The sequence below is a fragment of the Benincasa hispida genome, chromosome 3 (genome assembly GCF_009727055.1).
Source record: "Benincasa hispida cultivar B227 chromosome 3, ASM972705v1, whole genome shotgun sequence".
NCBI classification, from domain to species: Eukaryota; Viridiplantae; Streptophyta; class Magnoliopsida; order Cucurbitales; family Cucurbitaceae; genus Benincasa; species Benincasa hispida.
This window is the reverse complement of record NC_052351.1, coordinates 4,557,345-4,579,031: the sequence shown is the minus strand read 5'-3', so window position 1 is coordinate 4,579,031 and position 21,687 is coordinate 4,557,345. Positions and strand designations below refer to the sequence as shown.

At 35.6% G+C, this 21,687-nt stretch overlaps 2 protein-coding genes across 3 annotated transcripts; both read right to left on the bottom strand.

Moving 5' to 3' along the window:
• Nucleotides 1-575: 575 nt before the first annotated feature.
• Nucleotides 576-6,946, bottom strand: LOC120074717 (subtilisin-like protease SBT2.2). Its single transcript, XM_039027938.1, has 10 exons — nt 6,142-6,946; nt 5,287-5,440; nt 4,657-5,054; nt 4,008-4,103; nt 3,769-3,841; nt 3,239-3,521; nt 2,245-2,576; nt 1,748-2,018; nt 1,386-1,667; nt 576-1,274 (listed from the first exon to the last, which is right to left on the bottom strand). The coding sequence occupies exons 1-10, from the start codon at nt 6,357-6,359 to the stop codon at nt 847-849; spliced, it is 2,535 nt and encodes an 844-aa protein (XP_038883866.1). The 5' UTR covers nt 6,360-6,946; the 3' UTR covers nt 576-846.
• A 3,545-nt stretch (nt 6,947-10,491) lies between these two features.
• LOC120073715 (small nuclear ribonucleoprotein-associated protein B'-like) lies at nt 10,492-16,268 on the bottom strand. 2 transcript variants are annotated; one of them, XM_039026516.1, is made up of 2 exons: nt 15,276-16,268; nt 10,492-10,904 (listed from the first exon to the last, which is right to left on the bottom strand). In XM_039026516.1, the coding sequence occupies exon 1, from the start codon at nt 16,133-16,135 to the stop codon at nt 15,281-15,283; it is 855 nt and encodes a 284-aa protein (XP_038882444.1). In that variant the 5' UTR covers nt 16,136-16,268; the 3' UTR covers nt 10,492-10,904; nt 15,276-15,280. The 2 variants fall into 2 exon arrangements, with proteins under 2 accessions (XP_038882444.1, XP_038882445.1); XM_039026517.1 differs by having other exon boundaries at nt 15,280-16,268.
• Between the last annotated feature and the right edge of the window lie 5,419 nt (nt 16,269-21,687).

Here is a 21,687-nt window from a genome sequence, read left to right as displayed (position 1 = left end):
TATATGTTTTTAAATAATTAAATAACTGATATTCAATGAGCTAATCCAATAGGTAGATTTGGCTATTGAAGGTTAGGCCAACCCTTGGACTTACGCTTAGGTCGAGCTGGATTGTGTCGGTCTAATAATGAATGTGACTTTTAATATAAACAAGGAAATGATACACCATAAGCTATCAAAATCACGATAGACAGATTTTTCATACACTCTAATGTGTAAGTCACGATTAGATTAGAGTGACGTAGAACTGAGTTAAGATAGTAGAAGAGTTCACTATTGGTGGGATGAGACTCTTTTTTAATCAACCCCCATAACGACATGTGAAATTGGTAGGTCTAAAAAAGGGCTTCACAATCATTCTGATAAAGATAAAGTGGTGTGTAAGCAATATTATCCTCTTCTTTATCCACTTACTGAACGAGCTCTGAGTAGAGCCCCCCATAAAGAGGAAAGCCTCTTTTTAGTAATAATACTCCTGTAATTCATAATGACAACCATTCTCTTGTTCTTCCAGCCATCTTTCTATATCATTTGGTGACAAGTCTGGCCATTGCCAAGTTCCAATAAGTAAAATATGAGAGAGGGAGAGAGAAGTCAACTTAGTTATTACCTCACTTTTGAATTTCAATCTAAATTACAGAAACCAGCTAGATTTACTTTTTTTCCTTTTTCTTTCTTACATCAGAAAACATTTACATCCAAAAAAATGAATGAAAAAATTGGTTAACACACCTCCAAATTATTCAAAAAGGAAGAAGGCAGAGCAGGTGGTAAACAAACACAATACATGATCTTTTTCTTTTTCTTTTCATGAAGGGGGAAGAATTGACTCACCCTCCAAAGCTCTCAATTAGTAGTATTGTTATATGAGATCTTCAAAATCACTGAAAGAGGAATGTTGATTATATGGCCTGCACTCCCAAAAAGTCCAATTCTACCAAAGCTAGCAACCGAGCTGTTCATCGTGGCATTGAAGAATATGGTTAGCTCTTGTTTCTCGCCACTGCCGATCGTAAATCGAATTGGAGAAACCTTTAAAGAAATTCCATAAGGAGCGCTCCAACCAACGCTGTAAAACTCAGGTCCAGCAATGTTGGTCACGGTTCGTTGCACTACTCTCGACTGGTTAAGTTTTGCTATCGTCACAGAGGGCAAGTTCAAATCAGCTCCAGTGATGCTAGAATTGTAAAGCCCGCAGTTCTGGCCTGTGTAGTTGAAGACCACAGGAGATGATCCATTGATACCGCAAAGAAACGACATATAATCATTGTAACCTACAAGAAGCGAACTCGAACATCATACCATGCAGTTACTGCCAAAATGATCATCAAGAAAAATAGGCAAATAGATCATAAAAAGTAGGCTATAATGTTAAATGTACTTACTGGAATCAAATATCAACCCTGGGTTGAGAGCTGCTGTTGCATTCACAAAACCACTTCCCATATCGAAAGGTGTAGCTGGAGACTGATTCTGTTCGGGGTTAGCATAAGCACGTTGAGCCATGATTGGTCCACCAGTCTTGTCGTAAAGAGAAGCTGTCGTCGATAGTGCAGAAGCAATGGCTGAAGGACTAAGACTAGGAAACTTCTGCTTTATGAGTGAGGCTAGGCCAGCAATATGAGGAGCAGCCATGCTTGTTCCCGACATCATTGCAAAGTTTTCACCTGGGGAGTTCGTAAAAGTTAACTTTTGATGTCTGAGTTTTAATGTTGTATGTAAAATCAAAACCGTTGCAAATGATTACCAAGAAATTCGATAGAGTCGGTGGCAACAGAGCTCCAAGCAGCCCATATGAAATTTCCAGGAGCTACCAAGTTGGGCTTCATAATATCAGAATCATCAAGAGAACTGTCTTCTGGATCTGGTCCTCTAGCAGAGTAGTACATAACTTGTGGGGCAGTAGAGCTATAATTTGCCTTCAATCCTCCACATATGCTAGCAACAGCTCCAAATTTAGAAATTTTCTTTGTTAATCCATCTACTTCCAAAGAAGAATTGTAGTATTGAAGAAGCATCTGCAGAAGAAACCATGAATTTCAGAACCATAGAGAGCAAGGGTGGGGAGGGAGCTAATTATGAACAAATGAACATAATCCATTTTAAAGCCCCACTTGGATGCAAAAAGGTTTTGACAGCCACTTTGTATAACTTATTACATTGATGACCATAAGAATCTAGAACCTATCAGTCAAAAAGTTGCATGTTGATTCCTTGTAAAAAGCTAACAAGGTAGAGCACAACCTTGGAATCTTCTGGTGATGAAATTATGATGCCAGGCATTTTCATTGGAATTGGGTTGAGCCTAAAACCTATCACAAAAGAATCCATATAGAAAATAACACCAGCAGCACTCAAATTTTTTGCCGTCTGTAATGCCTGTTTAACCGTAGAAAGCCCTAGCACAAATCTGATTGAGTAGCTGCATATTAGAAGGTTCCCTTGGACCAGATCCTGATCAAAGTTACTGGAGTCTTGGCATTCGCCCACATACATGTCCTCCGACACGTTTGTGTCATTGTTCAATGCATGTATTGCAGCAATTAGTTTGTACTTCGTGTCATTATAAGTCCCAGCTGAAAAGGAGAAAATGAATTAGATTTTATCTACCAAGAAAATAGGAGCATCTATTGCATATATTCAAGTTGCTCCCATGAATATCGTTAAAATGCAGGCATGAAAAACAATAACCATAATGAACAAATAAACACCCAACTGAATTACATACTTGAAAGAAATGGAAGAGACGTTGGATAGGCTAATAGAGAACAGTGGAAAGTAAAAGACGGGATAAGGATCAGATAAAATAGATGAGGGAATGAAAACAAATAAAATAGTGTAATATCAGGATAACACTATGATGGAGGGCTATATTTCCTATTAAGAATTACAGTGCACACTACCAAACTATAAAGAATCACTATCATTAAAATATATTGTATCGTTAACTTCACAAAGTATACTATATTTTCTCTGATCCTTAAAATTGTTCCCAGATAATCACTATCATATTAAGTTCAAACTAAATGGAGCAAATTTCTCCTATTGTGGCGAACAAAATCAACTTCAGCTATAATCCTCACTACGCTTTGCATTTCCTAGACAAGTTCATAATATGCTTTAAGCTAATTCAAGACAGTATCAAGAGTCAGATCTCCCTGCTTTCTTAAAAGATTGAAATCCCCTTTTCCTTAAAGTGGAAGAGTAGTACAAACAGAGAAGACAGACAGAAACTTACGTGCAAGTCCGACTCCTGGGATGGTGACATTATTGCCAAGGCTTATAGAGTTAGCGTAGCTTCTATCATGAGAAGCAGCACCAACAGTAAAGATCCATGGACTGAAGGAAGACATGCTCTTTGGTGCTGGTCCAGTATTGCCAGCTGCTTGCACAACAAATATACCAGCCTTTACTGCAGAGAGCAGTGCCATATCTATGGGATTAAAAAACGTTGCAATACCAGGGGGACGTCGATTCGGTGTGATTGATAAACTTATTATATCCACACCATCTTGAGCAGCCTACAAATGACATCATAGATTACTATAGGAGCACAAAAGGATAGAGTTGCACTCTCATTTGTTTACACATTCTAGATGTAGGTAACCCTGCATCCTCAAGAGTTGAACTGCTTACACTTATTTTAGATACAAAAGTTTGATACTAAGTCCTCAAGAACTTCTCAACTCCATCTTCCATTGCAGAGCCAGAAACAAACTAAACAACTTTTATAATGGAAAACAACTAAGCATATCATACATTACACACCTGATCAACTGCAGCAACAACATCAGCAGCAAAACCTCCAAAGCTTTTGTACAGTGCCTTGTAAACAGCAATGCTGAATAAAGAAGCATAAGCAAGCATTCAAACAAGGAAGCAAATGAAACTCATGCAATATAACATGTACTTTAAAGTATTAGTTAAATAAAAAAAAATTAGTATAACAAAGGAAAAACAAATTAATAGCTCTACGAGCGACTGTAGCCTAAGTCCAGATTAATTACTGTGAACGAGGAGCCATCCCACTGGCATTTCCAAAGTGATGTCCAGCAACTATGACTGGAATGCCATGGTTTCCAGCAGCAATTGAAGCTGTGTGCCTGCAGATATAGGGTCAAACCATTTTTATTAGAATTAATACATATATTATGCAGGCAACTGAAAGGGAAAAATATATATCCAAAGAAATGGAACTAGTGAATATTTTACCAGGATGAACCTAAAGTGGAAAAAAGATGGGGGAAAAGAAGGAAGTATAGCGTGGGAAAGAGTATACAAGTCAAATGTCATTTGCATAATCTACGTTTCCCTAAAACCTTATAGCTCGTCATTTAGGTTCCTTGAAGAAAACGTAACAAGCAAAACAATCCAAAAATCATATTCTCATCACCTTCTGTAAAAGCCTTCCTCTAAAGATGGTACTGGCTTTAAGGAAAGGAGTTATGTATATGTATGAGGAGGAGATACTGCTAGTTTTATCGAAAGGGTTTTTTTTTTTGGTACTGAAAATAATATATATATATATATATTCGATGCTTCAAACCAAAAAGGAGGAGTGGAGCTGGGTATCTGATGTCATGACTAGTAAGGACTAAAACCAACAGAAATGTTAGTTTGATCCACAAACTTCCAAACAATGAAAGAAACACTTACGTGCCATGTCCATCACCATCAAATGGTGATGCATAATCCTGAGATGCATTAAATATTCCCCTTGTTATAGCTGATGCTGCAAAATGGCGTGCTCCCACAAGCTTTCGATTGCAAGATCCAGATGGAAAATCTGGAGTTACCTCACAGATTCCAGAGAAGTGAGCAGGAACGGGAAACGGATTATCAGTCAAATCATCAGCAAAGCTGGGGTGCGATGGATCAATGCCAGTGTCAATGAACCCAATCACAATCCCAGCTCCAGCAGACTCAAAGCCACCATCTTGAGACCAAGCTCCCTGCGGTAGGCCCAAGAACTGTGGAGTATGGGTCGTTGCAGTTCTTACAGAGAAATCCATGACAACATTTGCCACCTCTATCCTCTTTGAAAGTTTGTTTGCCTATAAATTAAAAGATACCAGTAAATCAAAACCTATTTCATGCATCTTTTAAACTAAAATACAAAGTCCATCACAGTGCGTTTCTTAGACACCAAAGTGTTAGTCGACAGTACATAATTCCTTCTGAGCAAATTTTTTAAGGTAAACACTAACAATTAAACACCATCATAGTTTAAAGTAGAGAATCAATGATGATGAAGCAAAAAGGAGGGAATAGATTACAAACTTGTACCTGTTCTTCGGTAACAAGCACAGCAAATCCATTGATCAAGAAATGGTAACTGTACAGTTTTAAATATTTCTCCCCCTTCAAGACCTTCTTCAACAATGAATCATGAACTCGGGCTATGTAGGATCTATATCTTCGATGCTTTCTCGATATGTTTCTAAATAAAATAACATCAAAGCAGTAGAGTTTAAATTACAACTTTAAAAAAGATATGATTATACTACATGTAAATGAATTGAACAGACTAAACAGAAGGAAGAGCATAAACGAAAAAGGCATAGCATTATGGCCAATCACAGCCACCATGGCGTGGAGGATTGAACAAATAGTCAAACAAACAATAACTTCAATCAGTTATGATTAACTGTGCATCGAGGGCAAAACAAAACATCGGTTATACATTAATAAAAAAATTAGCAAAATAACTTGAAAATAATAGTTTCCACAAGGTTGTGGAATAGTTTCCATGAAACTCCACTGAGAAACAGAGATAGAAGACTAGTAAATGCAACAAAACTATACATAACACAAATTAACTATACATAACACAAATTCTGCACCACCCTACACAATAGAGGTACCAAATGATGAAGAAAAATAAAATTTTGACAGAGAAAGAAGGAAAAACTTCCAAACCCAAAAAAAAGTAACTAATATCAAATCAACTACATAAAAGAGAACATGTCAACAACTCATGCTTGAACAAATGCCCACGTTGGGGTTTAAGAAAATTACAGTAATTGCAAATGTCTTATACAACAAGTTTTCATCATATTTCAAGTAAAGCACTAAAATGAGGAGCTTAGAGCTGCAAAATGCAAGTGTAAGAGAGAAGCGAAAAGAGTGATGGAGAAGTACCTTGGTTTGTGGATGCTTAATCCACCAGAAGTACCAAGCCTAAAAGAAGTGGTATTTTGTCTAAGCTGACCATAGTAATGAGTAGTAGAAGGAGGTTCCTTGAGAGTTACAATGTAAACAGCTGTTGAATCACCGAATTCGTCAAGACAAGATGCGCATAGAAACATCCCAAAACAGACAACAACACATAGTAGACGTGCACAGTGAATAATATCCATTAGGGAACAGTAACTAAACCCAAAAGAACACTCTTTTAAGTGTTGTAATCAGAAGATCCTTCCCCTCATATCTTGAAGCATAAGCTTGGTTGTAGTCTCTTTTGAGTACTCAAATAGAAACAAGGGATGCACAAACACGAAAGTAGGAAACTCTAAATCTAGAGGCTAATAGTTCCAAGAACACAATGAAGAAACAGCCATGAAAACTTCCCCTCTCAAATGGGGAAGTGATAATAATGGCCAAGAAAGCAGACCCTTCTTCTTTTCGGTGATAAAGAACCCACTTTCGTTCACTTTTTGTGCATCTACTGTAGCTATTGAGAGAGAGAGAGGGTAAAGGAGGTGAGAGAAGAAGAGATTGTATTAATGGCAGCTGTGTTGATGGAAATAGCCAATCTGCAAAAACTTTCTTGGGTAATGTGAATTTGAACGTTTTAATAACTCAAAGCCAAAAACGAAAGGGAAACAAAAATACATAGAAACACAGGGCAGAGGCAGAAAGCTAGGGAGTAGTAATCCGAGTAAAGAAACAAAAACGTTTTCTTTGTTCTTATTCTATGATCCGACTAAAAGGGGGCTCTCGGTATTGGCCTGTAAGTCAAGAAATTTGATTTTAAAGAACAAGGGAAATTTTAACACAGAATCTGACAACTACATTTCCAAAAATGTTAAACAAAATTGCTCCTGATAGTGAAATCTCATATTATAGCAATGACCCACATTCAAAAACAAATTTAAAATTAGGATTTCCTAATAAAGATTGAATTTTTATGTAAATAATGTACTAAGAAATTCCATGGAAGTACAAAGGGGAACAAAGACGTTGGGACAATGTGCAAAGGAAAAATGGGGGTACGTGTGAGAAAATGTTAGGTTCACTCATAAATTTTACCTTTTTTTTTCCTCTACTTTCTTTTTCTTTGTCCATTTGCTCCCAACGTTCGATTTTTTTAAGCTCACCCGTGAGAGAGAGAGTTTTAGTTTTGTGGGAGTAATGTGGGACGGTGGTGTCTGTGGAGGCTCGCACGTGCCAAAAGTGAGAAATTAGTGGACATTTTCTTTTTTATATATTTTATTTCATTTCAATCTCAAGTTGCCTTTTTTTACTTAATTTTCTTTCATAATAGTTAATTAGCAATTACAATGATGGTTGGGCCATGCAAACAAAACTTATTATTTATCATACATTACTTTTGTGAAAATTCCACTATTTACTTTTCCTCATTTTCTGACTAGAATGGAGGATTATCTTTTCCTTAATCATTGTCATTGGACTTTATTGCTTAATATGTGAATAGTGAGTAATGTTGGACTTTGTGGTAAATATATATATATACCTTTGGCAGTTGAAAAGGAGTTTGATCATGAAGATGAAAATATAGCCAAACATATCTACCTTGCTCTGTTTAAACATACTATTGGTCATAAATGCTTAAGCATGCTCCTATGCTTGAGCTATTAAAGTTACCCAATTTGAACATGTATTGACTAGTAAGATATTTTGTTTAATGGGCTAAAAATAACTTGCATATAGACTATTAATGTGGGATGAAAAAAAAATTACTCTAGTTTATATGCCCTTCATTTACTATGTACTATTCTAAATGAGTACTGATTATATATTTTCAACCTTCAATTAAAAAGAAATATAACTAATTCTATTTGAAAACTTGTTGTTACTAGATCATTGTACTTAGAATGAACTATGAACCTACTAAACAAAATTTGGTGTGTTATTTAATTCAAGCTAGAACTTGTTATATTTTATGGTCTAATGTACTTACGTACTTGAGTTTATTAGGGAGAGGCATCTACTCTATATTTTTTTAGTGTACTCATTCTATCATGTTGTATTATTGTTTAGGAAGATTATAAATCTTTTATTATGCCTAGTTTACTAATCCCATCTTATTATATTGTAGATCAAAATAGACAGTCTTAAAAAGATGTATATAATCTTAATAATGAGTAACATGTAGGTGTGATGTTAATGATTTTTGTTATATATAGAATTAACCTATGATCAAGGCTAGGGCTTGATAAGGGTGAAAAGCAAAGGTAAAATTTACAATCTCAACTTTAGGCATGGGGTTCTAAAATCCATCTGTTATGAGCTTGTATAATTGTTGTTGATACATAGGGCATCAAAGAGCACTTTTTATTTGTCAAAGTGGTAGGCCCAACCAAAGCCCATCATATGACTAGCTGACCATCTCTAAACTAAAGCACATAGAAAATATATAGCAATTTGAGGGATTATTTTTCATGGAGTCTTGACTGTCTCTAAAGGAACCTGATTCCACAATCATTTACATCACTTCCTCTTGGATTTTCATTTATAAGCTTCCCCCATGTGTACCAAACAATTTGTATTGCTCACTGAAAGAAAAGTGCTAAAGGATGAGTGCTCTTTCTTTTCTTCATTCTTGTCATAATAACATCTGGAATTACATAACATTATAAGATATTTTAGATTGAGATTAAAATAAATGGAAAAAAAAAGGTTAAGTGTCTTAAAAATTTACCCATAAACTTGACAAGGTATATCAAGTTCTTACTTCAAACTTTCATTTTTCAACAAATTGGACTTTAAACTTTGATAAATATTGCAATATCTTTACCATAACCTTTCATAAGTATTACAATTTTTACAAGCTTATAAATGGTACTCTTACCAAAAGAGTAAAAATTCTCATCTATTTCACGAGCTTATAAAGAAGGTTTGTGATCCTAAATATCCCTGCTAAGTACCTTCATTTATGTCTCCAATTCTAACAATGTTAAAGAGATTTGGTAGTAAAAAAACTCTACTAAAGATGGTAAATGTAATTCTGAAAATTCATTATACTCCAATCATTTTACAAATACAAGTATGCACTTTATCACATCTCTAAATACATACAATGCCAACTAACAAAAGGATGCTTTTGATCAATCATTTTTCCTTCAATTATGATAAAGTTTCAACCAAAAATATATAAGGAACATGCAAATTATAATGTCTCAACAAAGAGAGACATACAAACAATCACGCCATCTGAGAAATGAAGGTCATAAAAAACAACATTTTAATTTTCTCATCTCCATAAGTTATAGTTGATTTCTCCATCTCCATATGTCGGAACCCGTTTAGTAGTCATTTGGTTTTTGGTTTTTTGGTTATTAAAAATTAAGTCTATCCTCTCAATTTCTTACAATATTCTAAAAGAGTTAAATTATTAGCCAAAGTCTAAAATTAAAAACAAATTTTTAAAAACTCTTTTATTAATTTTCAAAATTTGACTTGATTTTTTAAACTATTGGTAAAAGTATAAAACAAAGTAGGAAATTTAGAAATTAAAATGATGTTTATAACCTTAATTTTCAAAAATTAAAAACCATAAAGTTAGCGTTATCAAATGGGACCTTGAATTGGCAAGGGACGAAATCTACTGCAATATGCTGGTCAAACCTCTCACATCTCCGATAATTGATTTATGCGATCACACTTGCAGAAGAAAGTAATCTTTCCTAGACTCCCTCCTTTAGGGATCAAATTGGAAAGGAGTTCCCTTCTACAATAACATTGACACTTCGGAATTTTCACTTCACAGACTGGGGGACGGTGATGAGACTTTGCAGTATAGTTATTCTTTTAAGTAATATAGTTTGCATTATAGTATTTATTATTTCTAACACTTGGTTTGGAATTTCTTTAAGCAGACATAACTAAGAGAGTGTAGCATAAAATTGAATACACACAAAAGAGACAGAGAAATGGTCCACCAGAAGAATCCCGCCTTGTTCAAAGACAGTGACAAACCAGCGGACCACGTAGATCTGAGAAAACTTGGCCTTTTCAAAACTTATATCTTAGTTGGTATGTGCCCCCAGAAGGTGGAGCATTGTGTGGTTCTTATTCATGGCAACTGTCTCCCTGACAAAGGAAGAAAATTTTGGATTGAGCAAACCACCATTATTATTTAAACCCTTTAGACTTGTGAAGAGTTAAAGAGCCATTCAGAACATGGCATTACTTGGCATTCATGCTGATTGGAAAGAAGTTGCTTCTTCCTACCCTTATATAATCCTCCAAACCCATTACATTTGTTTCAAGAAAAAGAAGGAAAAAAAAACACATACGCAACTCATATGCACACAAAAATATATAGATTTTCTCATTTTAACAGGAGAGGTTCCAAAATACAGAACCTTCAGTTCGTACTACTCAGACTTGAGGTCCTTAAGTAATCCTATATAGTGCCTAACACGGATTAAAAAGTGAAAGGGGCAAGCGAATCTACCTAGAGAAATGGCGATCAGGAATTGGCAATTCACATTAAAATCCTGCATTTGAAGTATATCTAACGGTTAAATTGCAAAACCAGGACCACAATTTGCTAATAAAAGTACATTGTCGAATCCTACAACAGCATCAACACAAATACGAAGAGAGATCAGGCCAGGGAGATGAACCAAGCTGTAGGCCCTGGCAAGTGAACCTTAGGTTGAAGCAACAAAAGATAATATCCACCGAAGCCTCCACAGATCATCCATGTAATATGTCTGCAACAAATAATTATCAAGTTACTGAGAAATGATCAACAGCAAAATTATATGATTGCACGGTAATTTAATGTTTCGATATTGGACAAAATTTTGAATCTTAGAATGGTTGTAAATTTGTAACATGTAAAGTTAAAAAACTTAAGATGACCAAAGTTTCTCCCTGCAGAATATCGTCTTGGTTTAAATCAGGTGGTAACAAATCAAGATTGTAACAGCCGTTACCACCTCATTATACCAATCAAGCATTCAGATCTTGTAAAGAGGGGCATATTTTACCAACAAAGCTGTTAGAGATATAGAACGTGGAGAAAGAACCAATTTTGACATACACATGAAAGTGCCATCAAAGCATTGAGAGAGGAATACACGATAATTAGTGCATATCTATGAATAAACCATATAAAGATCTTCACAAGATGGTCATAAGTTAGGATCATAGCTAATTTTCTGAGTCAGTTACTCAATTGAGAAAGTCATGAAGGAAAAATATTGATACCTGAAAATATTTCAACCTCATCAAGAACAAGGGCTATCCACAAACTAGGAAGTTGGGAAATAAACATCCGCTTGGAAGAAATACTCCTCCAGTACAAAGCAAAATAATACCATAAAAAATTTCTATTTAGAAAAAATATATTTTATTATCACAACCTGGCAAACATTAAGTCACTAAATTTATTTATAGGAACATTCAGTCAAACCTAGGAAAATGTGACCGTCTGACACGCTAAATAACGTGTGTGAATTAATATTTTTTCCCTCCAATTTTGGACACCACTCTAAAAAATATTTAGCTTACAATTTTAAGGGATGGAAATTTTCTTGTAGGTTGATCGATCCTAAAGTATTATGATGATATCTTCTTCCAGTCATAGCCAACTAAATATTTCAATATCTTTTAAGATTTCAAATACCGTATGGTTCAACTTTGTATGTTTTAGTAAAGTATATTTTATTTTTCTGTTAAATTTACATGTTTTATCTATGGAAAAGTATTAATATATCAATATAACATACATTTCACTAAAACAAAACATGTTGCCAGTGGGTTCATGTCCAACTTTTTTAGAAATTGATGTCCATATCGTTTCTGTTTGTGTCAGTCCTCAGAGTCAACCCGTTTAATCCAAATGTAGATATTTCACTAAAGAAATCTTTCTTATACCAACAAAAGTGTTCAGTTATTGAAGAGGACCTGTCAGGGAATTTGGAAGGAAAAAAAGCCCCAAGATTGTTAATTTTCTCCTACGGGCTCACTCGCTTAGGCCATTATTTTAAATACCGCTATTTATTATGGAATCAGAAAAATAATAGATCCTTATCCTAAGCAGTACCCATAAAGCAATAAAGAAAGAACCTGCCAATGAGGAACAAGTGCAAACAGCAGAAGAACAAGTAATCAACAATATCCTAACTCCTGCACAGAGAAAAACAAGGGAGGGACAAAAGTAGCAGAAAAACTTATGTAACTCTGGCTGTGTTTTGGGAGGGAATTTCCTCCACCCAACGCCCCTAGGATGTCCCCCTTCCTTCTTCTGATAATTATTTTACACAGTTTCTAGTTGGAGGGGGAATAAATGATATGTAACTTTCTTCTCAATCTCAAATACTGAATTCTTACCATCTACAAGTTATTTCCTCCGGTTCTAAATGAAATTGTTCTAGGTTTGGTGTGAGAACCATACTCCTACTTCCAAATTATGCCATTGAATGTTATTCTAAAGCTTGGCATGCGAATGAAAACAAAAAAGGGACTAAACTGAGTTGGTCAGCTTTTCTGCATAGTCAGAGTGGTTTTTAAAACCATTTACACAAATCTGTACACTGTACACTCCTCCGGCAGTCATCATGTATAGCACATTAGTTAACAGTTGAGCAGATTCAACATAAGTTACCATCAACATAGAGCAAACTACTCAGTATATCATTTTATTTAAGCCGAAGATGTTATTTCTCAATGCCAACTCGAATGCCAAAAGAATATTAGTGCCCTGGCAGGAAGGATTAATGAGGTGATTCTGTAAGATATATAATAAAAAAATAGAGGTATTTTTGGTCTCTAAACTTTAACATGCGACTATTTAGTCCCTATACTTCCAACTTGTAACAATTTACCATGTAATTCTACATTTGTAACAACTCACTCCCTACCATGTAAAATCTTGTTGAGATTTAATAGAATTTCTTACTTATAAACATTGATAAACTGTTAGGGACCAAATGTATTCGTAAATTGCATTACATAATAAAAATCATTCATCATTACTTCCCCTTGATGAGATTTTTCATGAGAAGGACAAAACCATTACAAATTTTAGAACTACTAAAACTACTCTATTAGCTTAGAGGCTAAAATTTAAGAACCGAATTGTTACAAATTTAAAACTACAGCTATCAAGTTCATGGAAAATTTTACTTCAACATAGATAGGAAATCAAGAGTGTTTTAAACCAAATAAATACAATGTAGATAGGGTATTGTTAGATCTTGATGAGTTCTCAAAGGCAAATGGAACCACCTATAGAGATTCCCAAGAGTAGGCCAATGTCAGAGAAACAAACAAGCACGAGATGGATGACAAGACATCTGTTCCTTTCAAGTGAACAAAAAAAGTTCTACCATTGCTTTGAACAAGGAAAGATATATATTTTAGGGAAAATTACACAAACCACCCCTGAACTATATAGTTTGTTACAATTACACCCTTAAAGTTTTAATTTGATCAATTAGGCACCTATAGTTTATTAAGTGTTGCAATAAGCCCCTTATGTTAGTTGATATTCGATTAAAAAAAGAGCAAACTTGTCAAATCACATATCTATAAAAGAAAAAAGAATATGAAACTTATGCTGAAAAGAATCGTTGGAGACCTAGGACCAGCAACAATATTGGACTGTTCAAGGGCAGTGACGGTGACAACACTCTTGCAGCAACTTCAGATGAAAATAAATCTAATTGATCATAAACTTAATCTGAAGTGGTCTTTGTTGGTTATTGTATGCTGGAGGTGAGTGGAGAAACAAGAATGCCGACTATTGGGATCAAACAGTCCATCAAATTACAGAGGAACAAAGGGGAACCTCTAAGCGCAAAAGGTGTAGCGAAGAAGCTGCGATAATAGCAAGCTTAATTTTGAAGTTCCGGAATCCGACTTCACCAAAAACCCTATTGACAACAGGATCATCAAGAATCGAGATAAGGAAATGTTGGAGCTCAACTTTGACGCAAGTAATGGAGGACTGGTGATAGAGTTGGTGGCACAAACGGAAATTCTTCAGCTGGCAGCACTGGTTGGCCTGAGAGCACTTAATGGCGGCCATGAGGGAGTTGGAGATGGCACAGTCATCGAAGATTTGAGTGGAGGGGACTCAATCGAGAGAGACGTTGAGAATAGTTGGTGGTGTTGCGGTCGCATGTACAAGCGTCGCGAATAGAGTTAGTTGAGATAGAAATGGTTGAAACTAGCTAGATTAAACCCAAAAAGATTACAATTCAAAATCTATTAAATTACACAAAAAAATTGATTTCAATTCAGAATCAATGGAGTTTCTCAGTTTTAGAAAATGAATCAAAAAAGCAAGAAGAAAATGAAGGAAACCAACTAAAAGTCTCAAACCCACACCAATTTCTACTCAAAATCAACCTAGTTTCAAGTTTCAGAAATGGTGAAGACTAGATGGACTAAACCCAGGAGGACCAATGCACTCGGTCCAAGGTCTCCAACGCTTCTTTTGAGCAAATAACTTCATATTCTTTTGGACTAGTTTTCCCTTTTCTAATTGAAGATCAATTAACACAAGGGGCTTATTGCAACACACTATAAATTTTAGAGGGCTAATTGATCAAACTAAAATGTTAAGGGTGTAATTGTAACAAACCCCATCATTCAGGGGTGGTTTGTGCAATTTTTCCTATATTTTAAGACAAGGAACCCTAGACATTCCACACAAGATCCTATAAATTTTATCGAGCAAAAGAACCAGAAAGTAGCCAAAAGATATCAATCCAGATGACCTCATCATTGCCAGAGAGACTAATTCAGGAGATGCGTTAGCACAAAACCCTTGTTCCAAAAACTAAAAAGGGTGTCTGTCTGCCCACAAGCCAGTAATTGGTGAACATGTTAAAGTCACAACCTTTAAAGGCAGTCCCTACCTCAACCAAACATACACTAAAGCTAATTCGAGTTTCCAGGGAAGTTGGAAACATACCCAAATGCGATTCATTCTAAATATAATGCTCTTAAATTTTAATCCCGCGACAGACTATATCGGTATACTTGATGCGCAAGTTTATTAATTGTAGCTAAACAAAGAATTGAACGCTAGAGGGACAATGCTAACGACTTTCGAAGATAGAGACGCGTACCTACACTATTGCTGTTGATTTTGCTGCTGATTCTGAGGATTGGGCGGAGGCGGCATGCCAGGACGGGGTGGTCCGTAAACAGGAACAGCGCCACCGGGCGGAGGAGGCATCCCAGGTCGAGGCGGGGGAGCTGGCATTCCAGGCCTGGGTGGTGGTGGCGGTCCCCTCATCACCTGCCCGGTTGGTGGAGGTCCCATGGGTCTCTGCGCAAATTGAGGAGGAACCGGGAAAGGTTGTGGTGGGGCACCCCCTGGTCTCGCTGCAGAGAATTGGGGTGGAGGCACCGGAGGAGGCATACCTCTCCCGACGGGAGGTGGAGCTTGCCCAGGAAACATCGGCATCTGACCAGGTGGACGGATAACGGGGGCAGCCGGATATGTCATCGGCGGAGCGGACAGCTGAGGTACTGGCGGGCGAGAGATTTGAGGCTGCATCATCCCCGGAGCGGGTCCACCCACTCCACGAACTGGCCCAGCAAGACCAGGCTGCGCCTGAACCAGAGGAGCAGTCGGGATACCCCTACCAGCGGCACGGCCAATACCAGGCCCAGCCATAGCCGCAGCATTGACAGCCTTAGCACGGGACTCTTCAGCAGGCGGTGGACCCTCCACTGTCATGGAAATGACCTCTTCGCCACGGAGAAGAACAAGCCCAAGGGTACGACGCTCGTCGCGTTCTTCGTTGGTCTTTTTACCCTTAGCCGGAGGCAGCTTGCGGAACTCCTCGCAGTCGCCGAGGACGAGGTTCATGTGCCGATCGAAGGCCATGAACTTGCCGACCAATTGGCGACCATCTTGAATGGTGACCCTCATCCGATAATTAATATACTGGAGCATCTTCGAACTCTTAGACATCGACATTGTGCCAGAATGTCAAGACCCTCGACTGAGATGCGACCTAGGGTTTCCTTCAGTAAGAACTCCGGCAAGAAGAAAGGAAGCGAGCGAGAGTGAGGGAGAAAAACCTAGGGTTTTACAAATTGGAGCCTAAATTTACTCTTTCAAATTTGCTCTTTACGAAAATAAAGGGCCGAACGAACACCACAATTTCGGCCCACCGGTCCAGGTCCATGCCCGTATGCGCATAATTCAATAAAATTTCATTTCACACCAAGCTCGGCCTCCATAATTCTCCTCTAATGTCCCCTCGAAAAAAAAAAATAAGAAATAAATAAATAAATTGTTGTGTACTTGAACAGCACAAAAATACGGATATCAATAAAATAAATATAACAACAAAATATGAATTTCTCCACTTTTTTTAATCATTTTTTATTGGTCACCAATATGTACATGTCTTCCAAAACCTTCCCAATATCACTATTTATAGACAATTTGCAAAGTAGGAGATGGATTGCATGAAGATTAATAGTGCGTAATCTTGAGACACATGGATAACACATAGGGTAATAGATAAGTGACACATGGCCAGTGAACACTAATAATGGGCATCTACCTTACACCAAATTTAACATATTTATAATACTCCTCTTAGATGTCCATTATATATAAAATATGTCTTATTAAACCTTACTAGGAAAAAATCTTAGTGAAGCAAAATTATTACATATTTCATATAATCTGATACTCTTAAGAATAATACAGTATATTTACTCCCCTTCATGGAAACATCACTTGAAATCTCTGATTTGTTATGCACCGATTTTTCAAAGATTACAGTTGGTAATGATTTTGTAACTAAACCTATCATGTTATCCTTCGAACAAATTTGTTGTGCAACTAGTCTTACTTTATATCTCGTGACAACATTGTTTTCATTTCTTTTTCTCACAAATACCCATTTGTATCCCACAGATTTGACACCTTATAGTGTTCTGACTACTAGTAAAAAAACTTGACGTTTTGAAAGTGAGTTTGATTCTGCCTCGATTGTTTCTTTCTAATGAAGCCAATATTTGCTATGTCGACATTCTTCAATAGATTTTGGTTCAGAGTCCATTTTCAGATATAATATCAAGAGCAACGTTATACGTAAAAATGTTGTTAATAACTACATTAGTTAGGTTCCATCTTTTTTCTGTCATGACATAGTTTATTTAAATCTCATTATTATCTTTAGGTATTTCACCTTTCTCACTAGTCATGTCGATGATTTCTTCATGTGTATTTACATCCTCAACCAAATCTTTTTTACTATTAATTATTTTTCGTTTTTGATGAGTTATATCTTTGGAACACACTAGTCTACCACGTTTCTGGCATGTTCCGTACTCATTAGTGACAACTTGTTATGTTGGGATATCAATTTTCAATAGAACATTTGGAGCTGGTATATGGAACTTCATTACTTTCTTTGTATCTATAAGTATGTCTTATAATTAATTTGCTATATTTTGCAAATTAATTATTTTATGAACTTCAAGTTCACATTGATTTGTACAGAGATCTAAATGAGACAATAACGATGCATCCATGTAATTTCTTTTTCCAATTTCTTAATTCCTCCTCCCTAATGTTGGAAAATTTGTCTCGTTAAAATGAAAAACAACAATTCGTGCAATAAATACATCACCCATCAGGGGTTCAAGATATTTAATAATCGACGGAGAATCATATCCAACATATATTCCTAACCACCTCTGAGAACCCATCTTAATGCGTTGTGGTGGAGCAATTGAAACATATACTGCACATCTAAAAATTCTCAAGTTGGAAATATTTGGCTCATGACCATAAGCTAATTATAATGGCAAGTACTTATCATAAGTTACTGGCCTAATGCGTACAAGTGACGCTACATGCAAAATAGTATGTCCCCACACAAGAAGAAAACTTAAGTCTCATAAGTAATGGTATTGCAATTAATTGCAAACGTTTTTATAAATGATTATGCTAAACTATTTTGTGTATGAACATGAGCTACAAGATGTTCAACACTTATCCCAATTGACATACAATAATTATCAAAAGTTTGGGATGTAAATTCACTAGCAGTATCAAGACAAATGGTTTTAATTGTATAATCGAGAAATTGTGCTCCTAACTTAATTATTTGAGCAAGTAATCTTGCAAATGCAAGATTTCGACTTGATAATAAGCACACATGTGACTATCTACTAGATGCGTCTATTATTACCATAAAATATCTAAATGGTTCACTTTGTGGATTAATAAGTCCACATATATCACCATGAATTTATTATAAAAATGTAGGTGATTTAGTCCTCACTTTACCCGGTGATGATCTAATGATTAATTTGCATTAAGAGCAAACATCACATGATAATTCATTAGATTGAAGAATCTTCTAGCTCTTTAATGGATGTCCATTTGAATTCTCAATAATTTTTCTCATCATTATAGACCCTGGATGACCTAATCTATCATGTCAAATTGTAAATATGTATGGATTCATGAACTTTAGGTTCATTGTTGTGTATGTTTCAATTACTCGTATATGAATATAATATAATCCAAAAGATAAAAGTAGGCAACTCTTTCAATATATATTTTTCATATGAGACAGTAGATACGATGTAAAGATACTCCATGTTATTCTTTCTATCAGCCTCAATATGATAACCATTGCAACGTATATCTTTAAAACTAAGTAGATTTCTTTTTTATTGACTAGAGAACAATGTGTCAATTGTAAATTTTGTTCTTCAAGGCAAAATAATATTTTCTTTTCCAAATCCTTCAATTAGGTTTACAAAATTTGATATTGTATTGACTTTTGCTTCCAACATTGTCAGTTTGAAAAAATATTTTCTACTAGTAAGTATTGTATGCGTAGTTGCATTGTCTGTTAGACATAGATATTCTTTACTCATTTTTTAATCACCTAACATATGAAAATTATTAAGGTTTCTTCATTAAAAGAAAATAATTATAACAAGAAAAACAACATTTGGAATATACAAATATTAACATCTACTAAGAGGGAAAAAAACATGAAGATGAAAAAAAAACAACATTAAATTTAGATATTTTCAAATTCAAAACAAACACTTGGTGTTCCATCAATTCTACCAATTTTCTCTTTGGGAGATTCAAAGATGTCCGTCACATCCAAATTTGTCATATGGGATGGGTTAAATATGTCATTGATATGAAAAATTTGCTTCTACGTTTTTCTCTTTTTCCTTCAGGGATGTTTAATAGAGATCAACTAAGTATTTTGAAATACGACAGGTATGTGACCAATGCCTAGCCATTCCGCATCATAAGCATTTATTTTCAACATTTTTTGAACTCTAATCTTGTGGAGCTTTTATTTTGTGATCATCATTTTATGTGATTCTTTTGAAAATTGAATTATTAGAATGACCACCACATAAATAATAATTATTTCTTTCTCTGTCCTGGTCACAACCTCGACCACAATTATTATTAAAATCCACAACATTCACTTCAAGGAATTGTGTCATTTTTAGTTGGTCGAGATTCATAATTTTTCATCAATACTCGTTATTTTGTTTAGCCACGAGAAGATATGAAATCAGCTCAGAATATTGTTTAAAACAGTTCTCTCGATATTGCTGCTGCAGGAGCATATTTAAGACATGAAATGTAGAACATGTCTTCTCTAACATATCGACATCAGTAATTTTCTCTCTGCATAACAACAATTTCGAACTTATTTTAAATAATGCGGAGTTGACTTATTTGAAATCTTGTAACCTCAAGTGCATCCACTCATAACGAGCTTTGGGAAGAATGATTGTTTTTTAATGATTATACCTCTTTTTCAAATTTTTTTACAAGATACAATGATATTTTATTGTAAGATACTCTATTTTCAATCCCTTGTAAAGATGATGAAGAAGGACAAGCATAACTTTTGCTTTGTCCTAACTGGATGTCATATTTTCTTCTTTAATAGTCACTCCAAGATTCATAGCATCCAGGGTGGATTTCGGCATCAAGCACCCATGACAAATAATTATTATTGTTAATATCAAGGGTGGTTCTGCGTACTTCGTGATGTGCGCTAGGAGTGTGTTATAAATAAAGATGGAAGACAAAATTGAGGTGAATAAATATGAGTGGTGAATTACTTCTCTAAATGAGAAGATTGGATGATGCGTCTGTGAGATGCGCTACACTCTCTATGACGCGTACAAGCTTTTCCTGAGTCAGATCAAGGTATAAATCTAATTTAGGTTCTTGGTAAGTCTAGAGTCGAACACAGGGATTTATGCTAGACTAACGCATACCGTGAGTTGCAGCAGATGTAGAAGGGTTCTAAATAAATGTTGGAATCTATACTAATTTTACTGCATGCATACAAGAAGACACAAGATTTTAAGTGAAACACAGGGTTTAATGAAAGAATGGTGTTAAGTGATAGGGTTATGCGTTGATCCAAGTAAGATGAACACGTGTAAGAGTGTGAGTAAAGATGAAGATGAGAGATGCTTGTTTACAATCCAAATGTATGTAGATGCGTTGGGTTTCTGTTTATCTAATTATTCAACATTTCTCAATGCGAATGCCACATAAGTTCCTATTTCTATGGGGCATGCGTTGGTTATAGAAAGCAGTGAAACACAAGTATTTTTATCTCTAAATGTATTTTGCATTCTGACTCAATGCATTTCTAGCTATCATATTCTCTCGAATGGTTTTAGCTGAGATGACTTCAACCAGATGACCAAAATGATTAAAACTTTAGAAATTAAGCATGCACAAAGTCACAAATGTTGGATTTTATGTCCTAAAACTCATAATTTGTAAATTAATAAACATGTTCTATTTTGTTTTTCGATAAAGTTGTTAATGAAATTGTAATCTTAAATCCAATAATCTAAGGTCCTAAGACTATTTACTGTAGTTTGAACTTTATGTTAGTGACATAAAGGTGGTCAAGTTCAAATATATAGCCAAAATGGTCTATAGTATATGAATAAGGTTGGGCGCCTTATTCTGGAGACACTATGGATGCGGCACTTGTAGTTAGTACAAATGATGTGATCCTGAATCGTTCATATAGAGATATGTGAGTGGGGGCATTCTATGTAAATAGTTTACATAAGACTGAACCATGAAATAGTAACTTTTTACGTTCTAAATGTCGTTTTATGTATAAAACTGACTATTTCGTTAATTGATGACCTAGGTAACTTAATCTTAACCCTGAGCTAACTATGAACTCTGTTCACTCAGAATTATCCTTAGATCTGCATAGGTGAGGGCAGTTCAATATCGTTGGCCCAATAAGCCTCCCATTTCAGGGGTAAGATCGGGTGGATAGTTGGGAACATAGGGTGCAAGACAGAATTCACTCCTACCCGTTATAGGGATAGTAGATAGGTTGTCCCCTTTAGTACTTAATCCAGATCTTGAACAAGGGGCCCCATCCTCTCCTTGGCCCGAGAGGATTCGGTTTATAGGTTGGACCTTAAACCAATTGTTCATTAAAGGATCAGTTAGAACATTCTCCTCTTTTT

Coding starts and splice junctions, on each gene's coding strand:
- LOC120074717 (XM_039027938.1), bottom strand. CDS start 6,359: ATGGATATTATTCACTGTGCACGTCTACTATGTGTTGTTGTCTGTTTT. Junction 3,522..3,768: donor TTGTTGCTGCAGTTGATCAG/GTGTGTAATGTA, acceptor TGTCATTTGTAG/GCTGCTCAAGATGGTGTGGA. Junction 2,577..3,238: donor CCCAGGAGTCGGACTTGCAC/GTAAGTTTCTGT, acceptor TCTCCTTTTCAG/CTGGGACTTATAATGACACG.
- LOC120073715 (XM_039026516.1), bottom strand. CDS start 16,135: ATGTCGATGTCTAAGAGTTCGAAGATGCTCCAGTATATTAATTATCGG.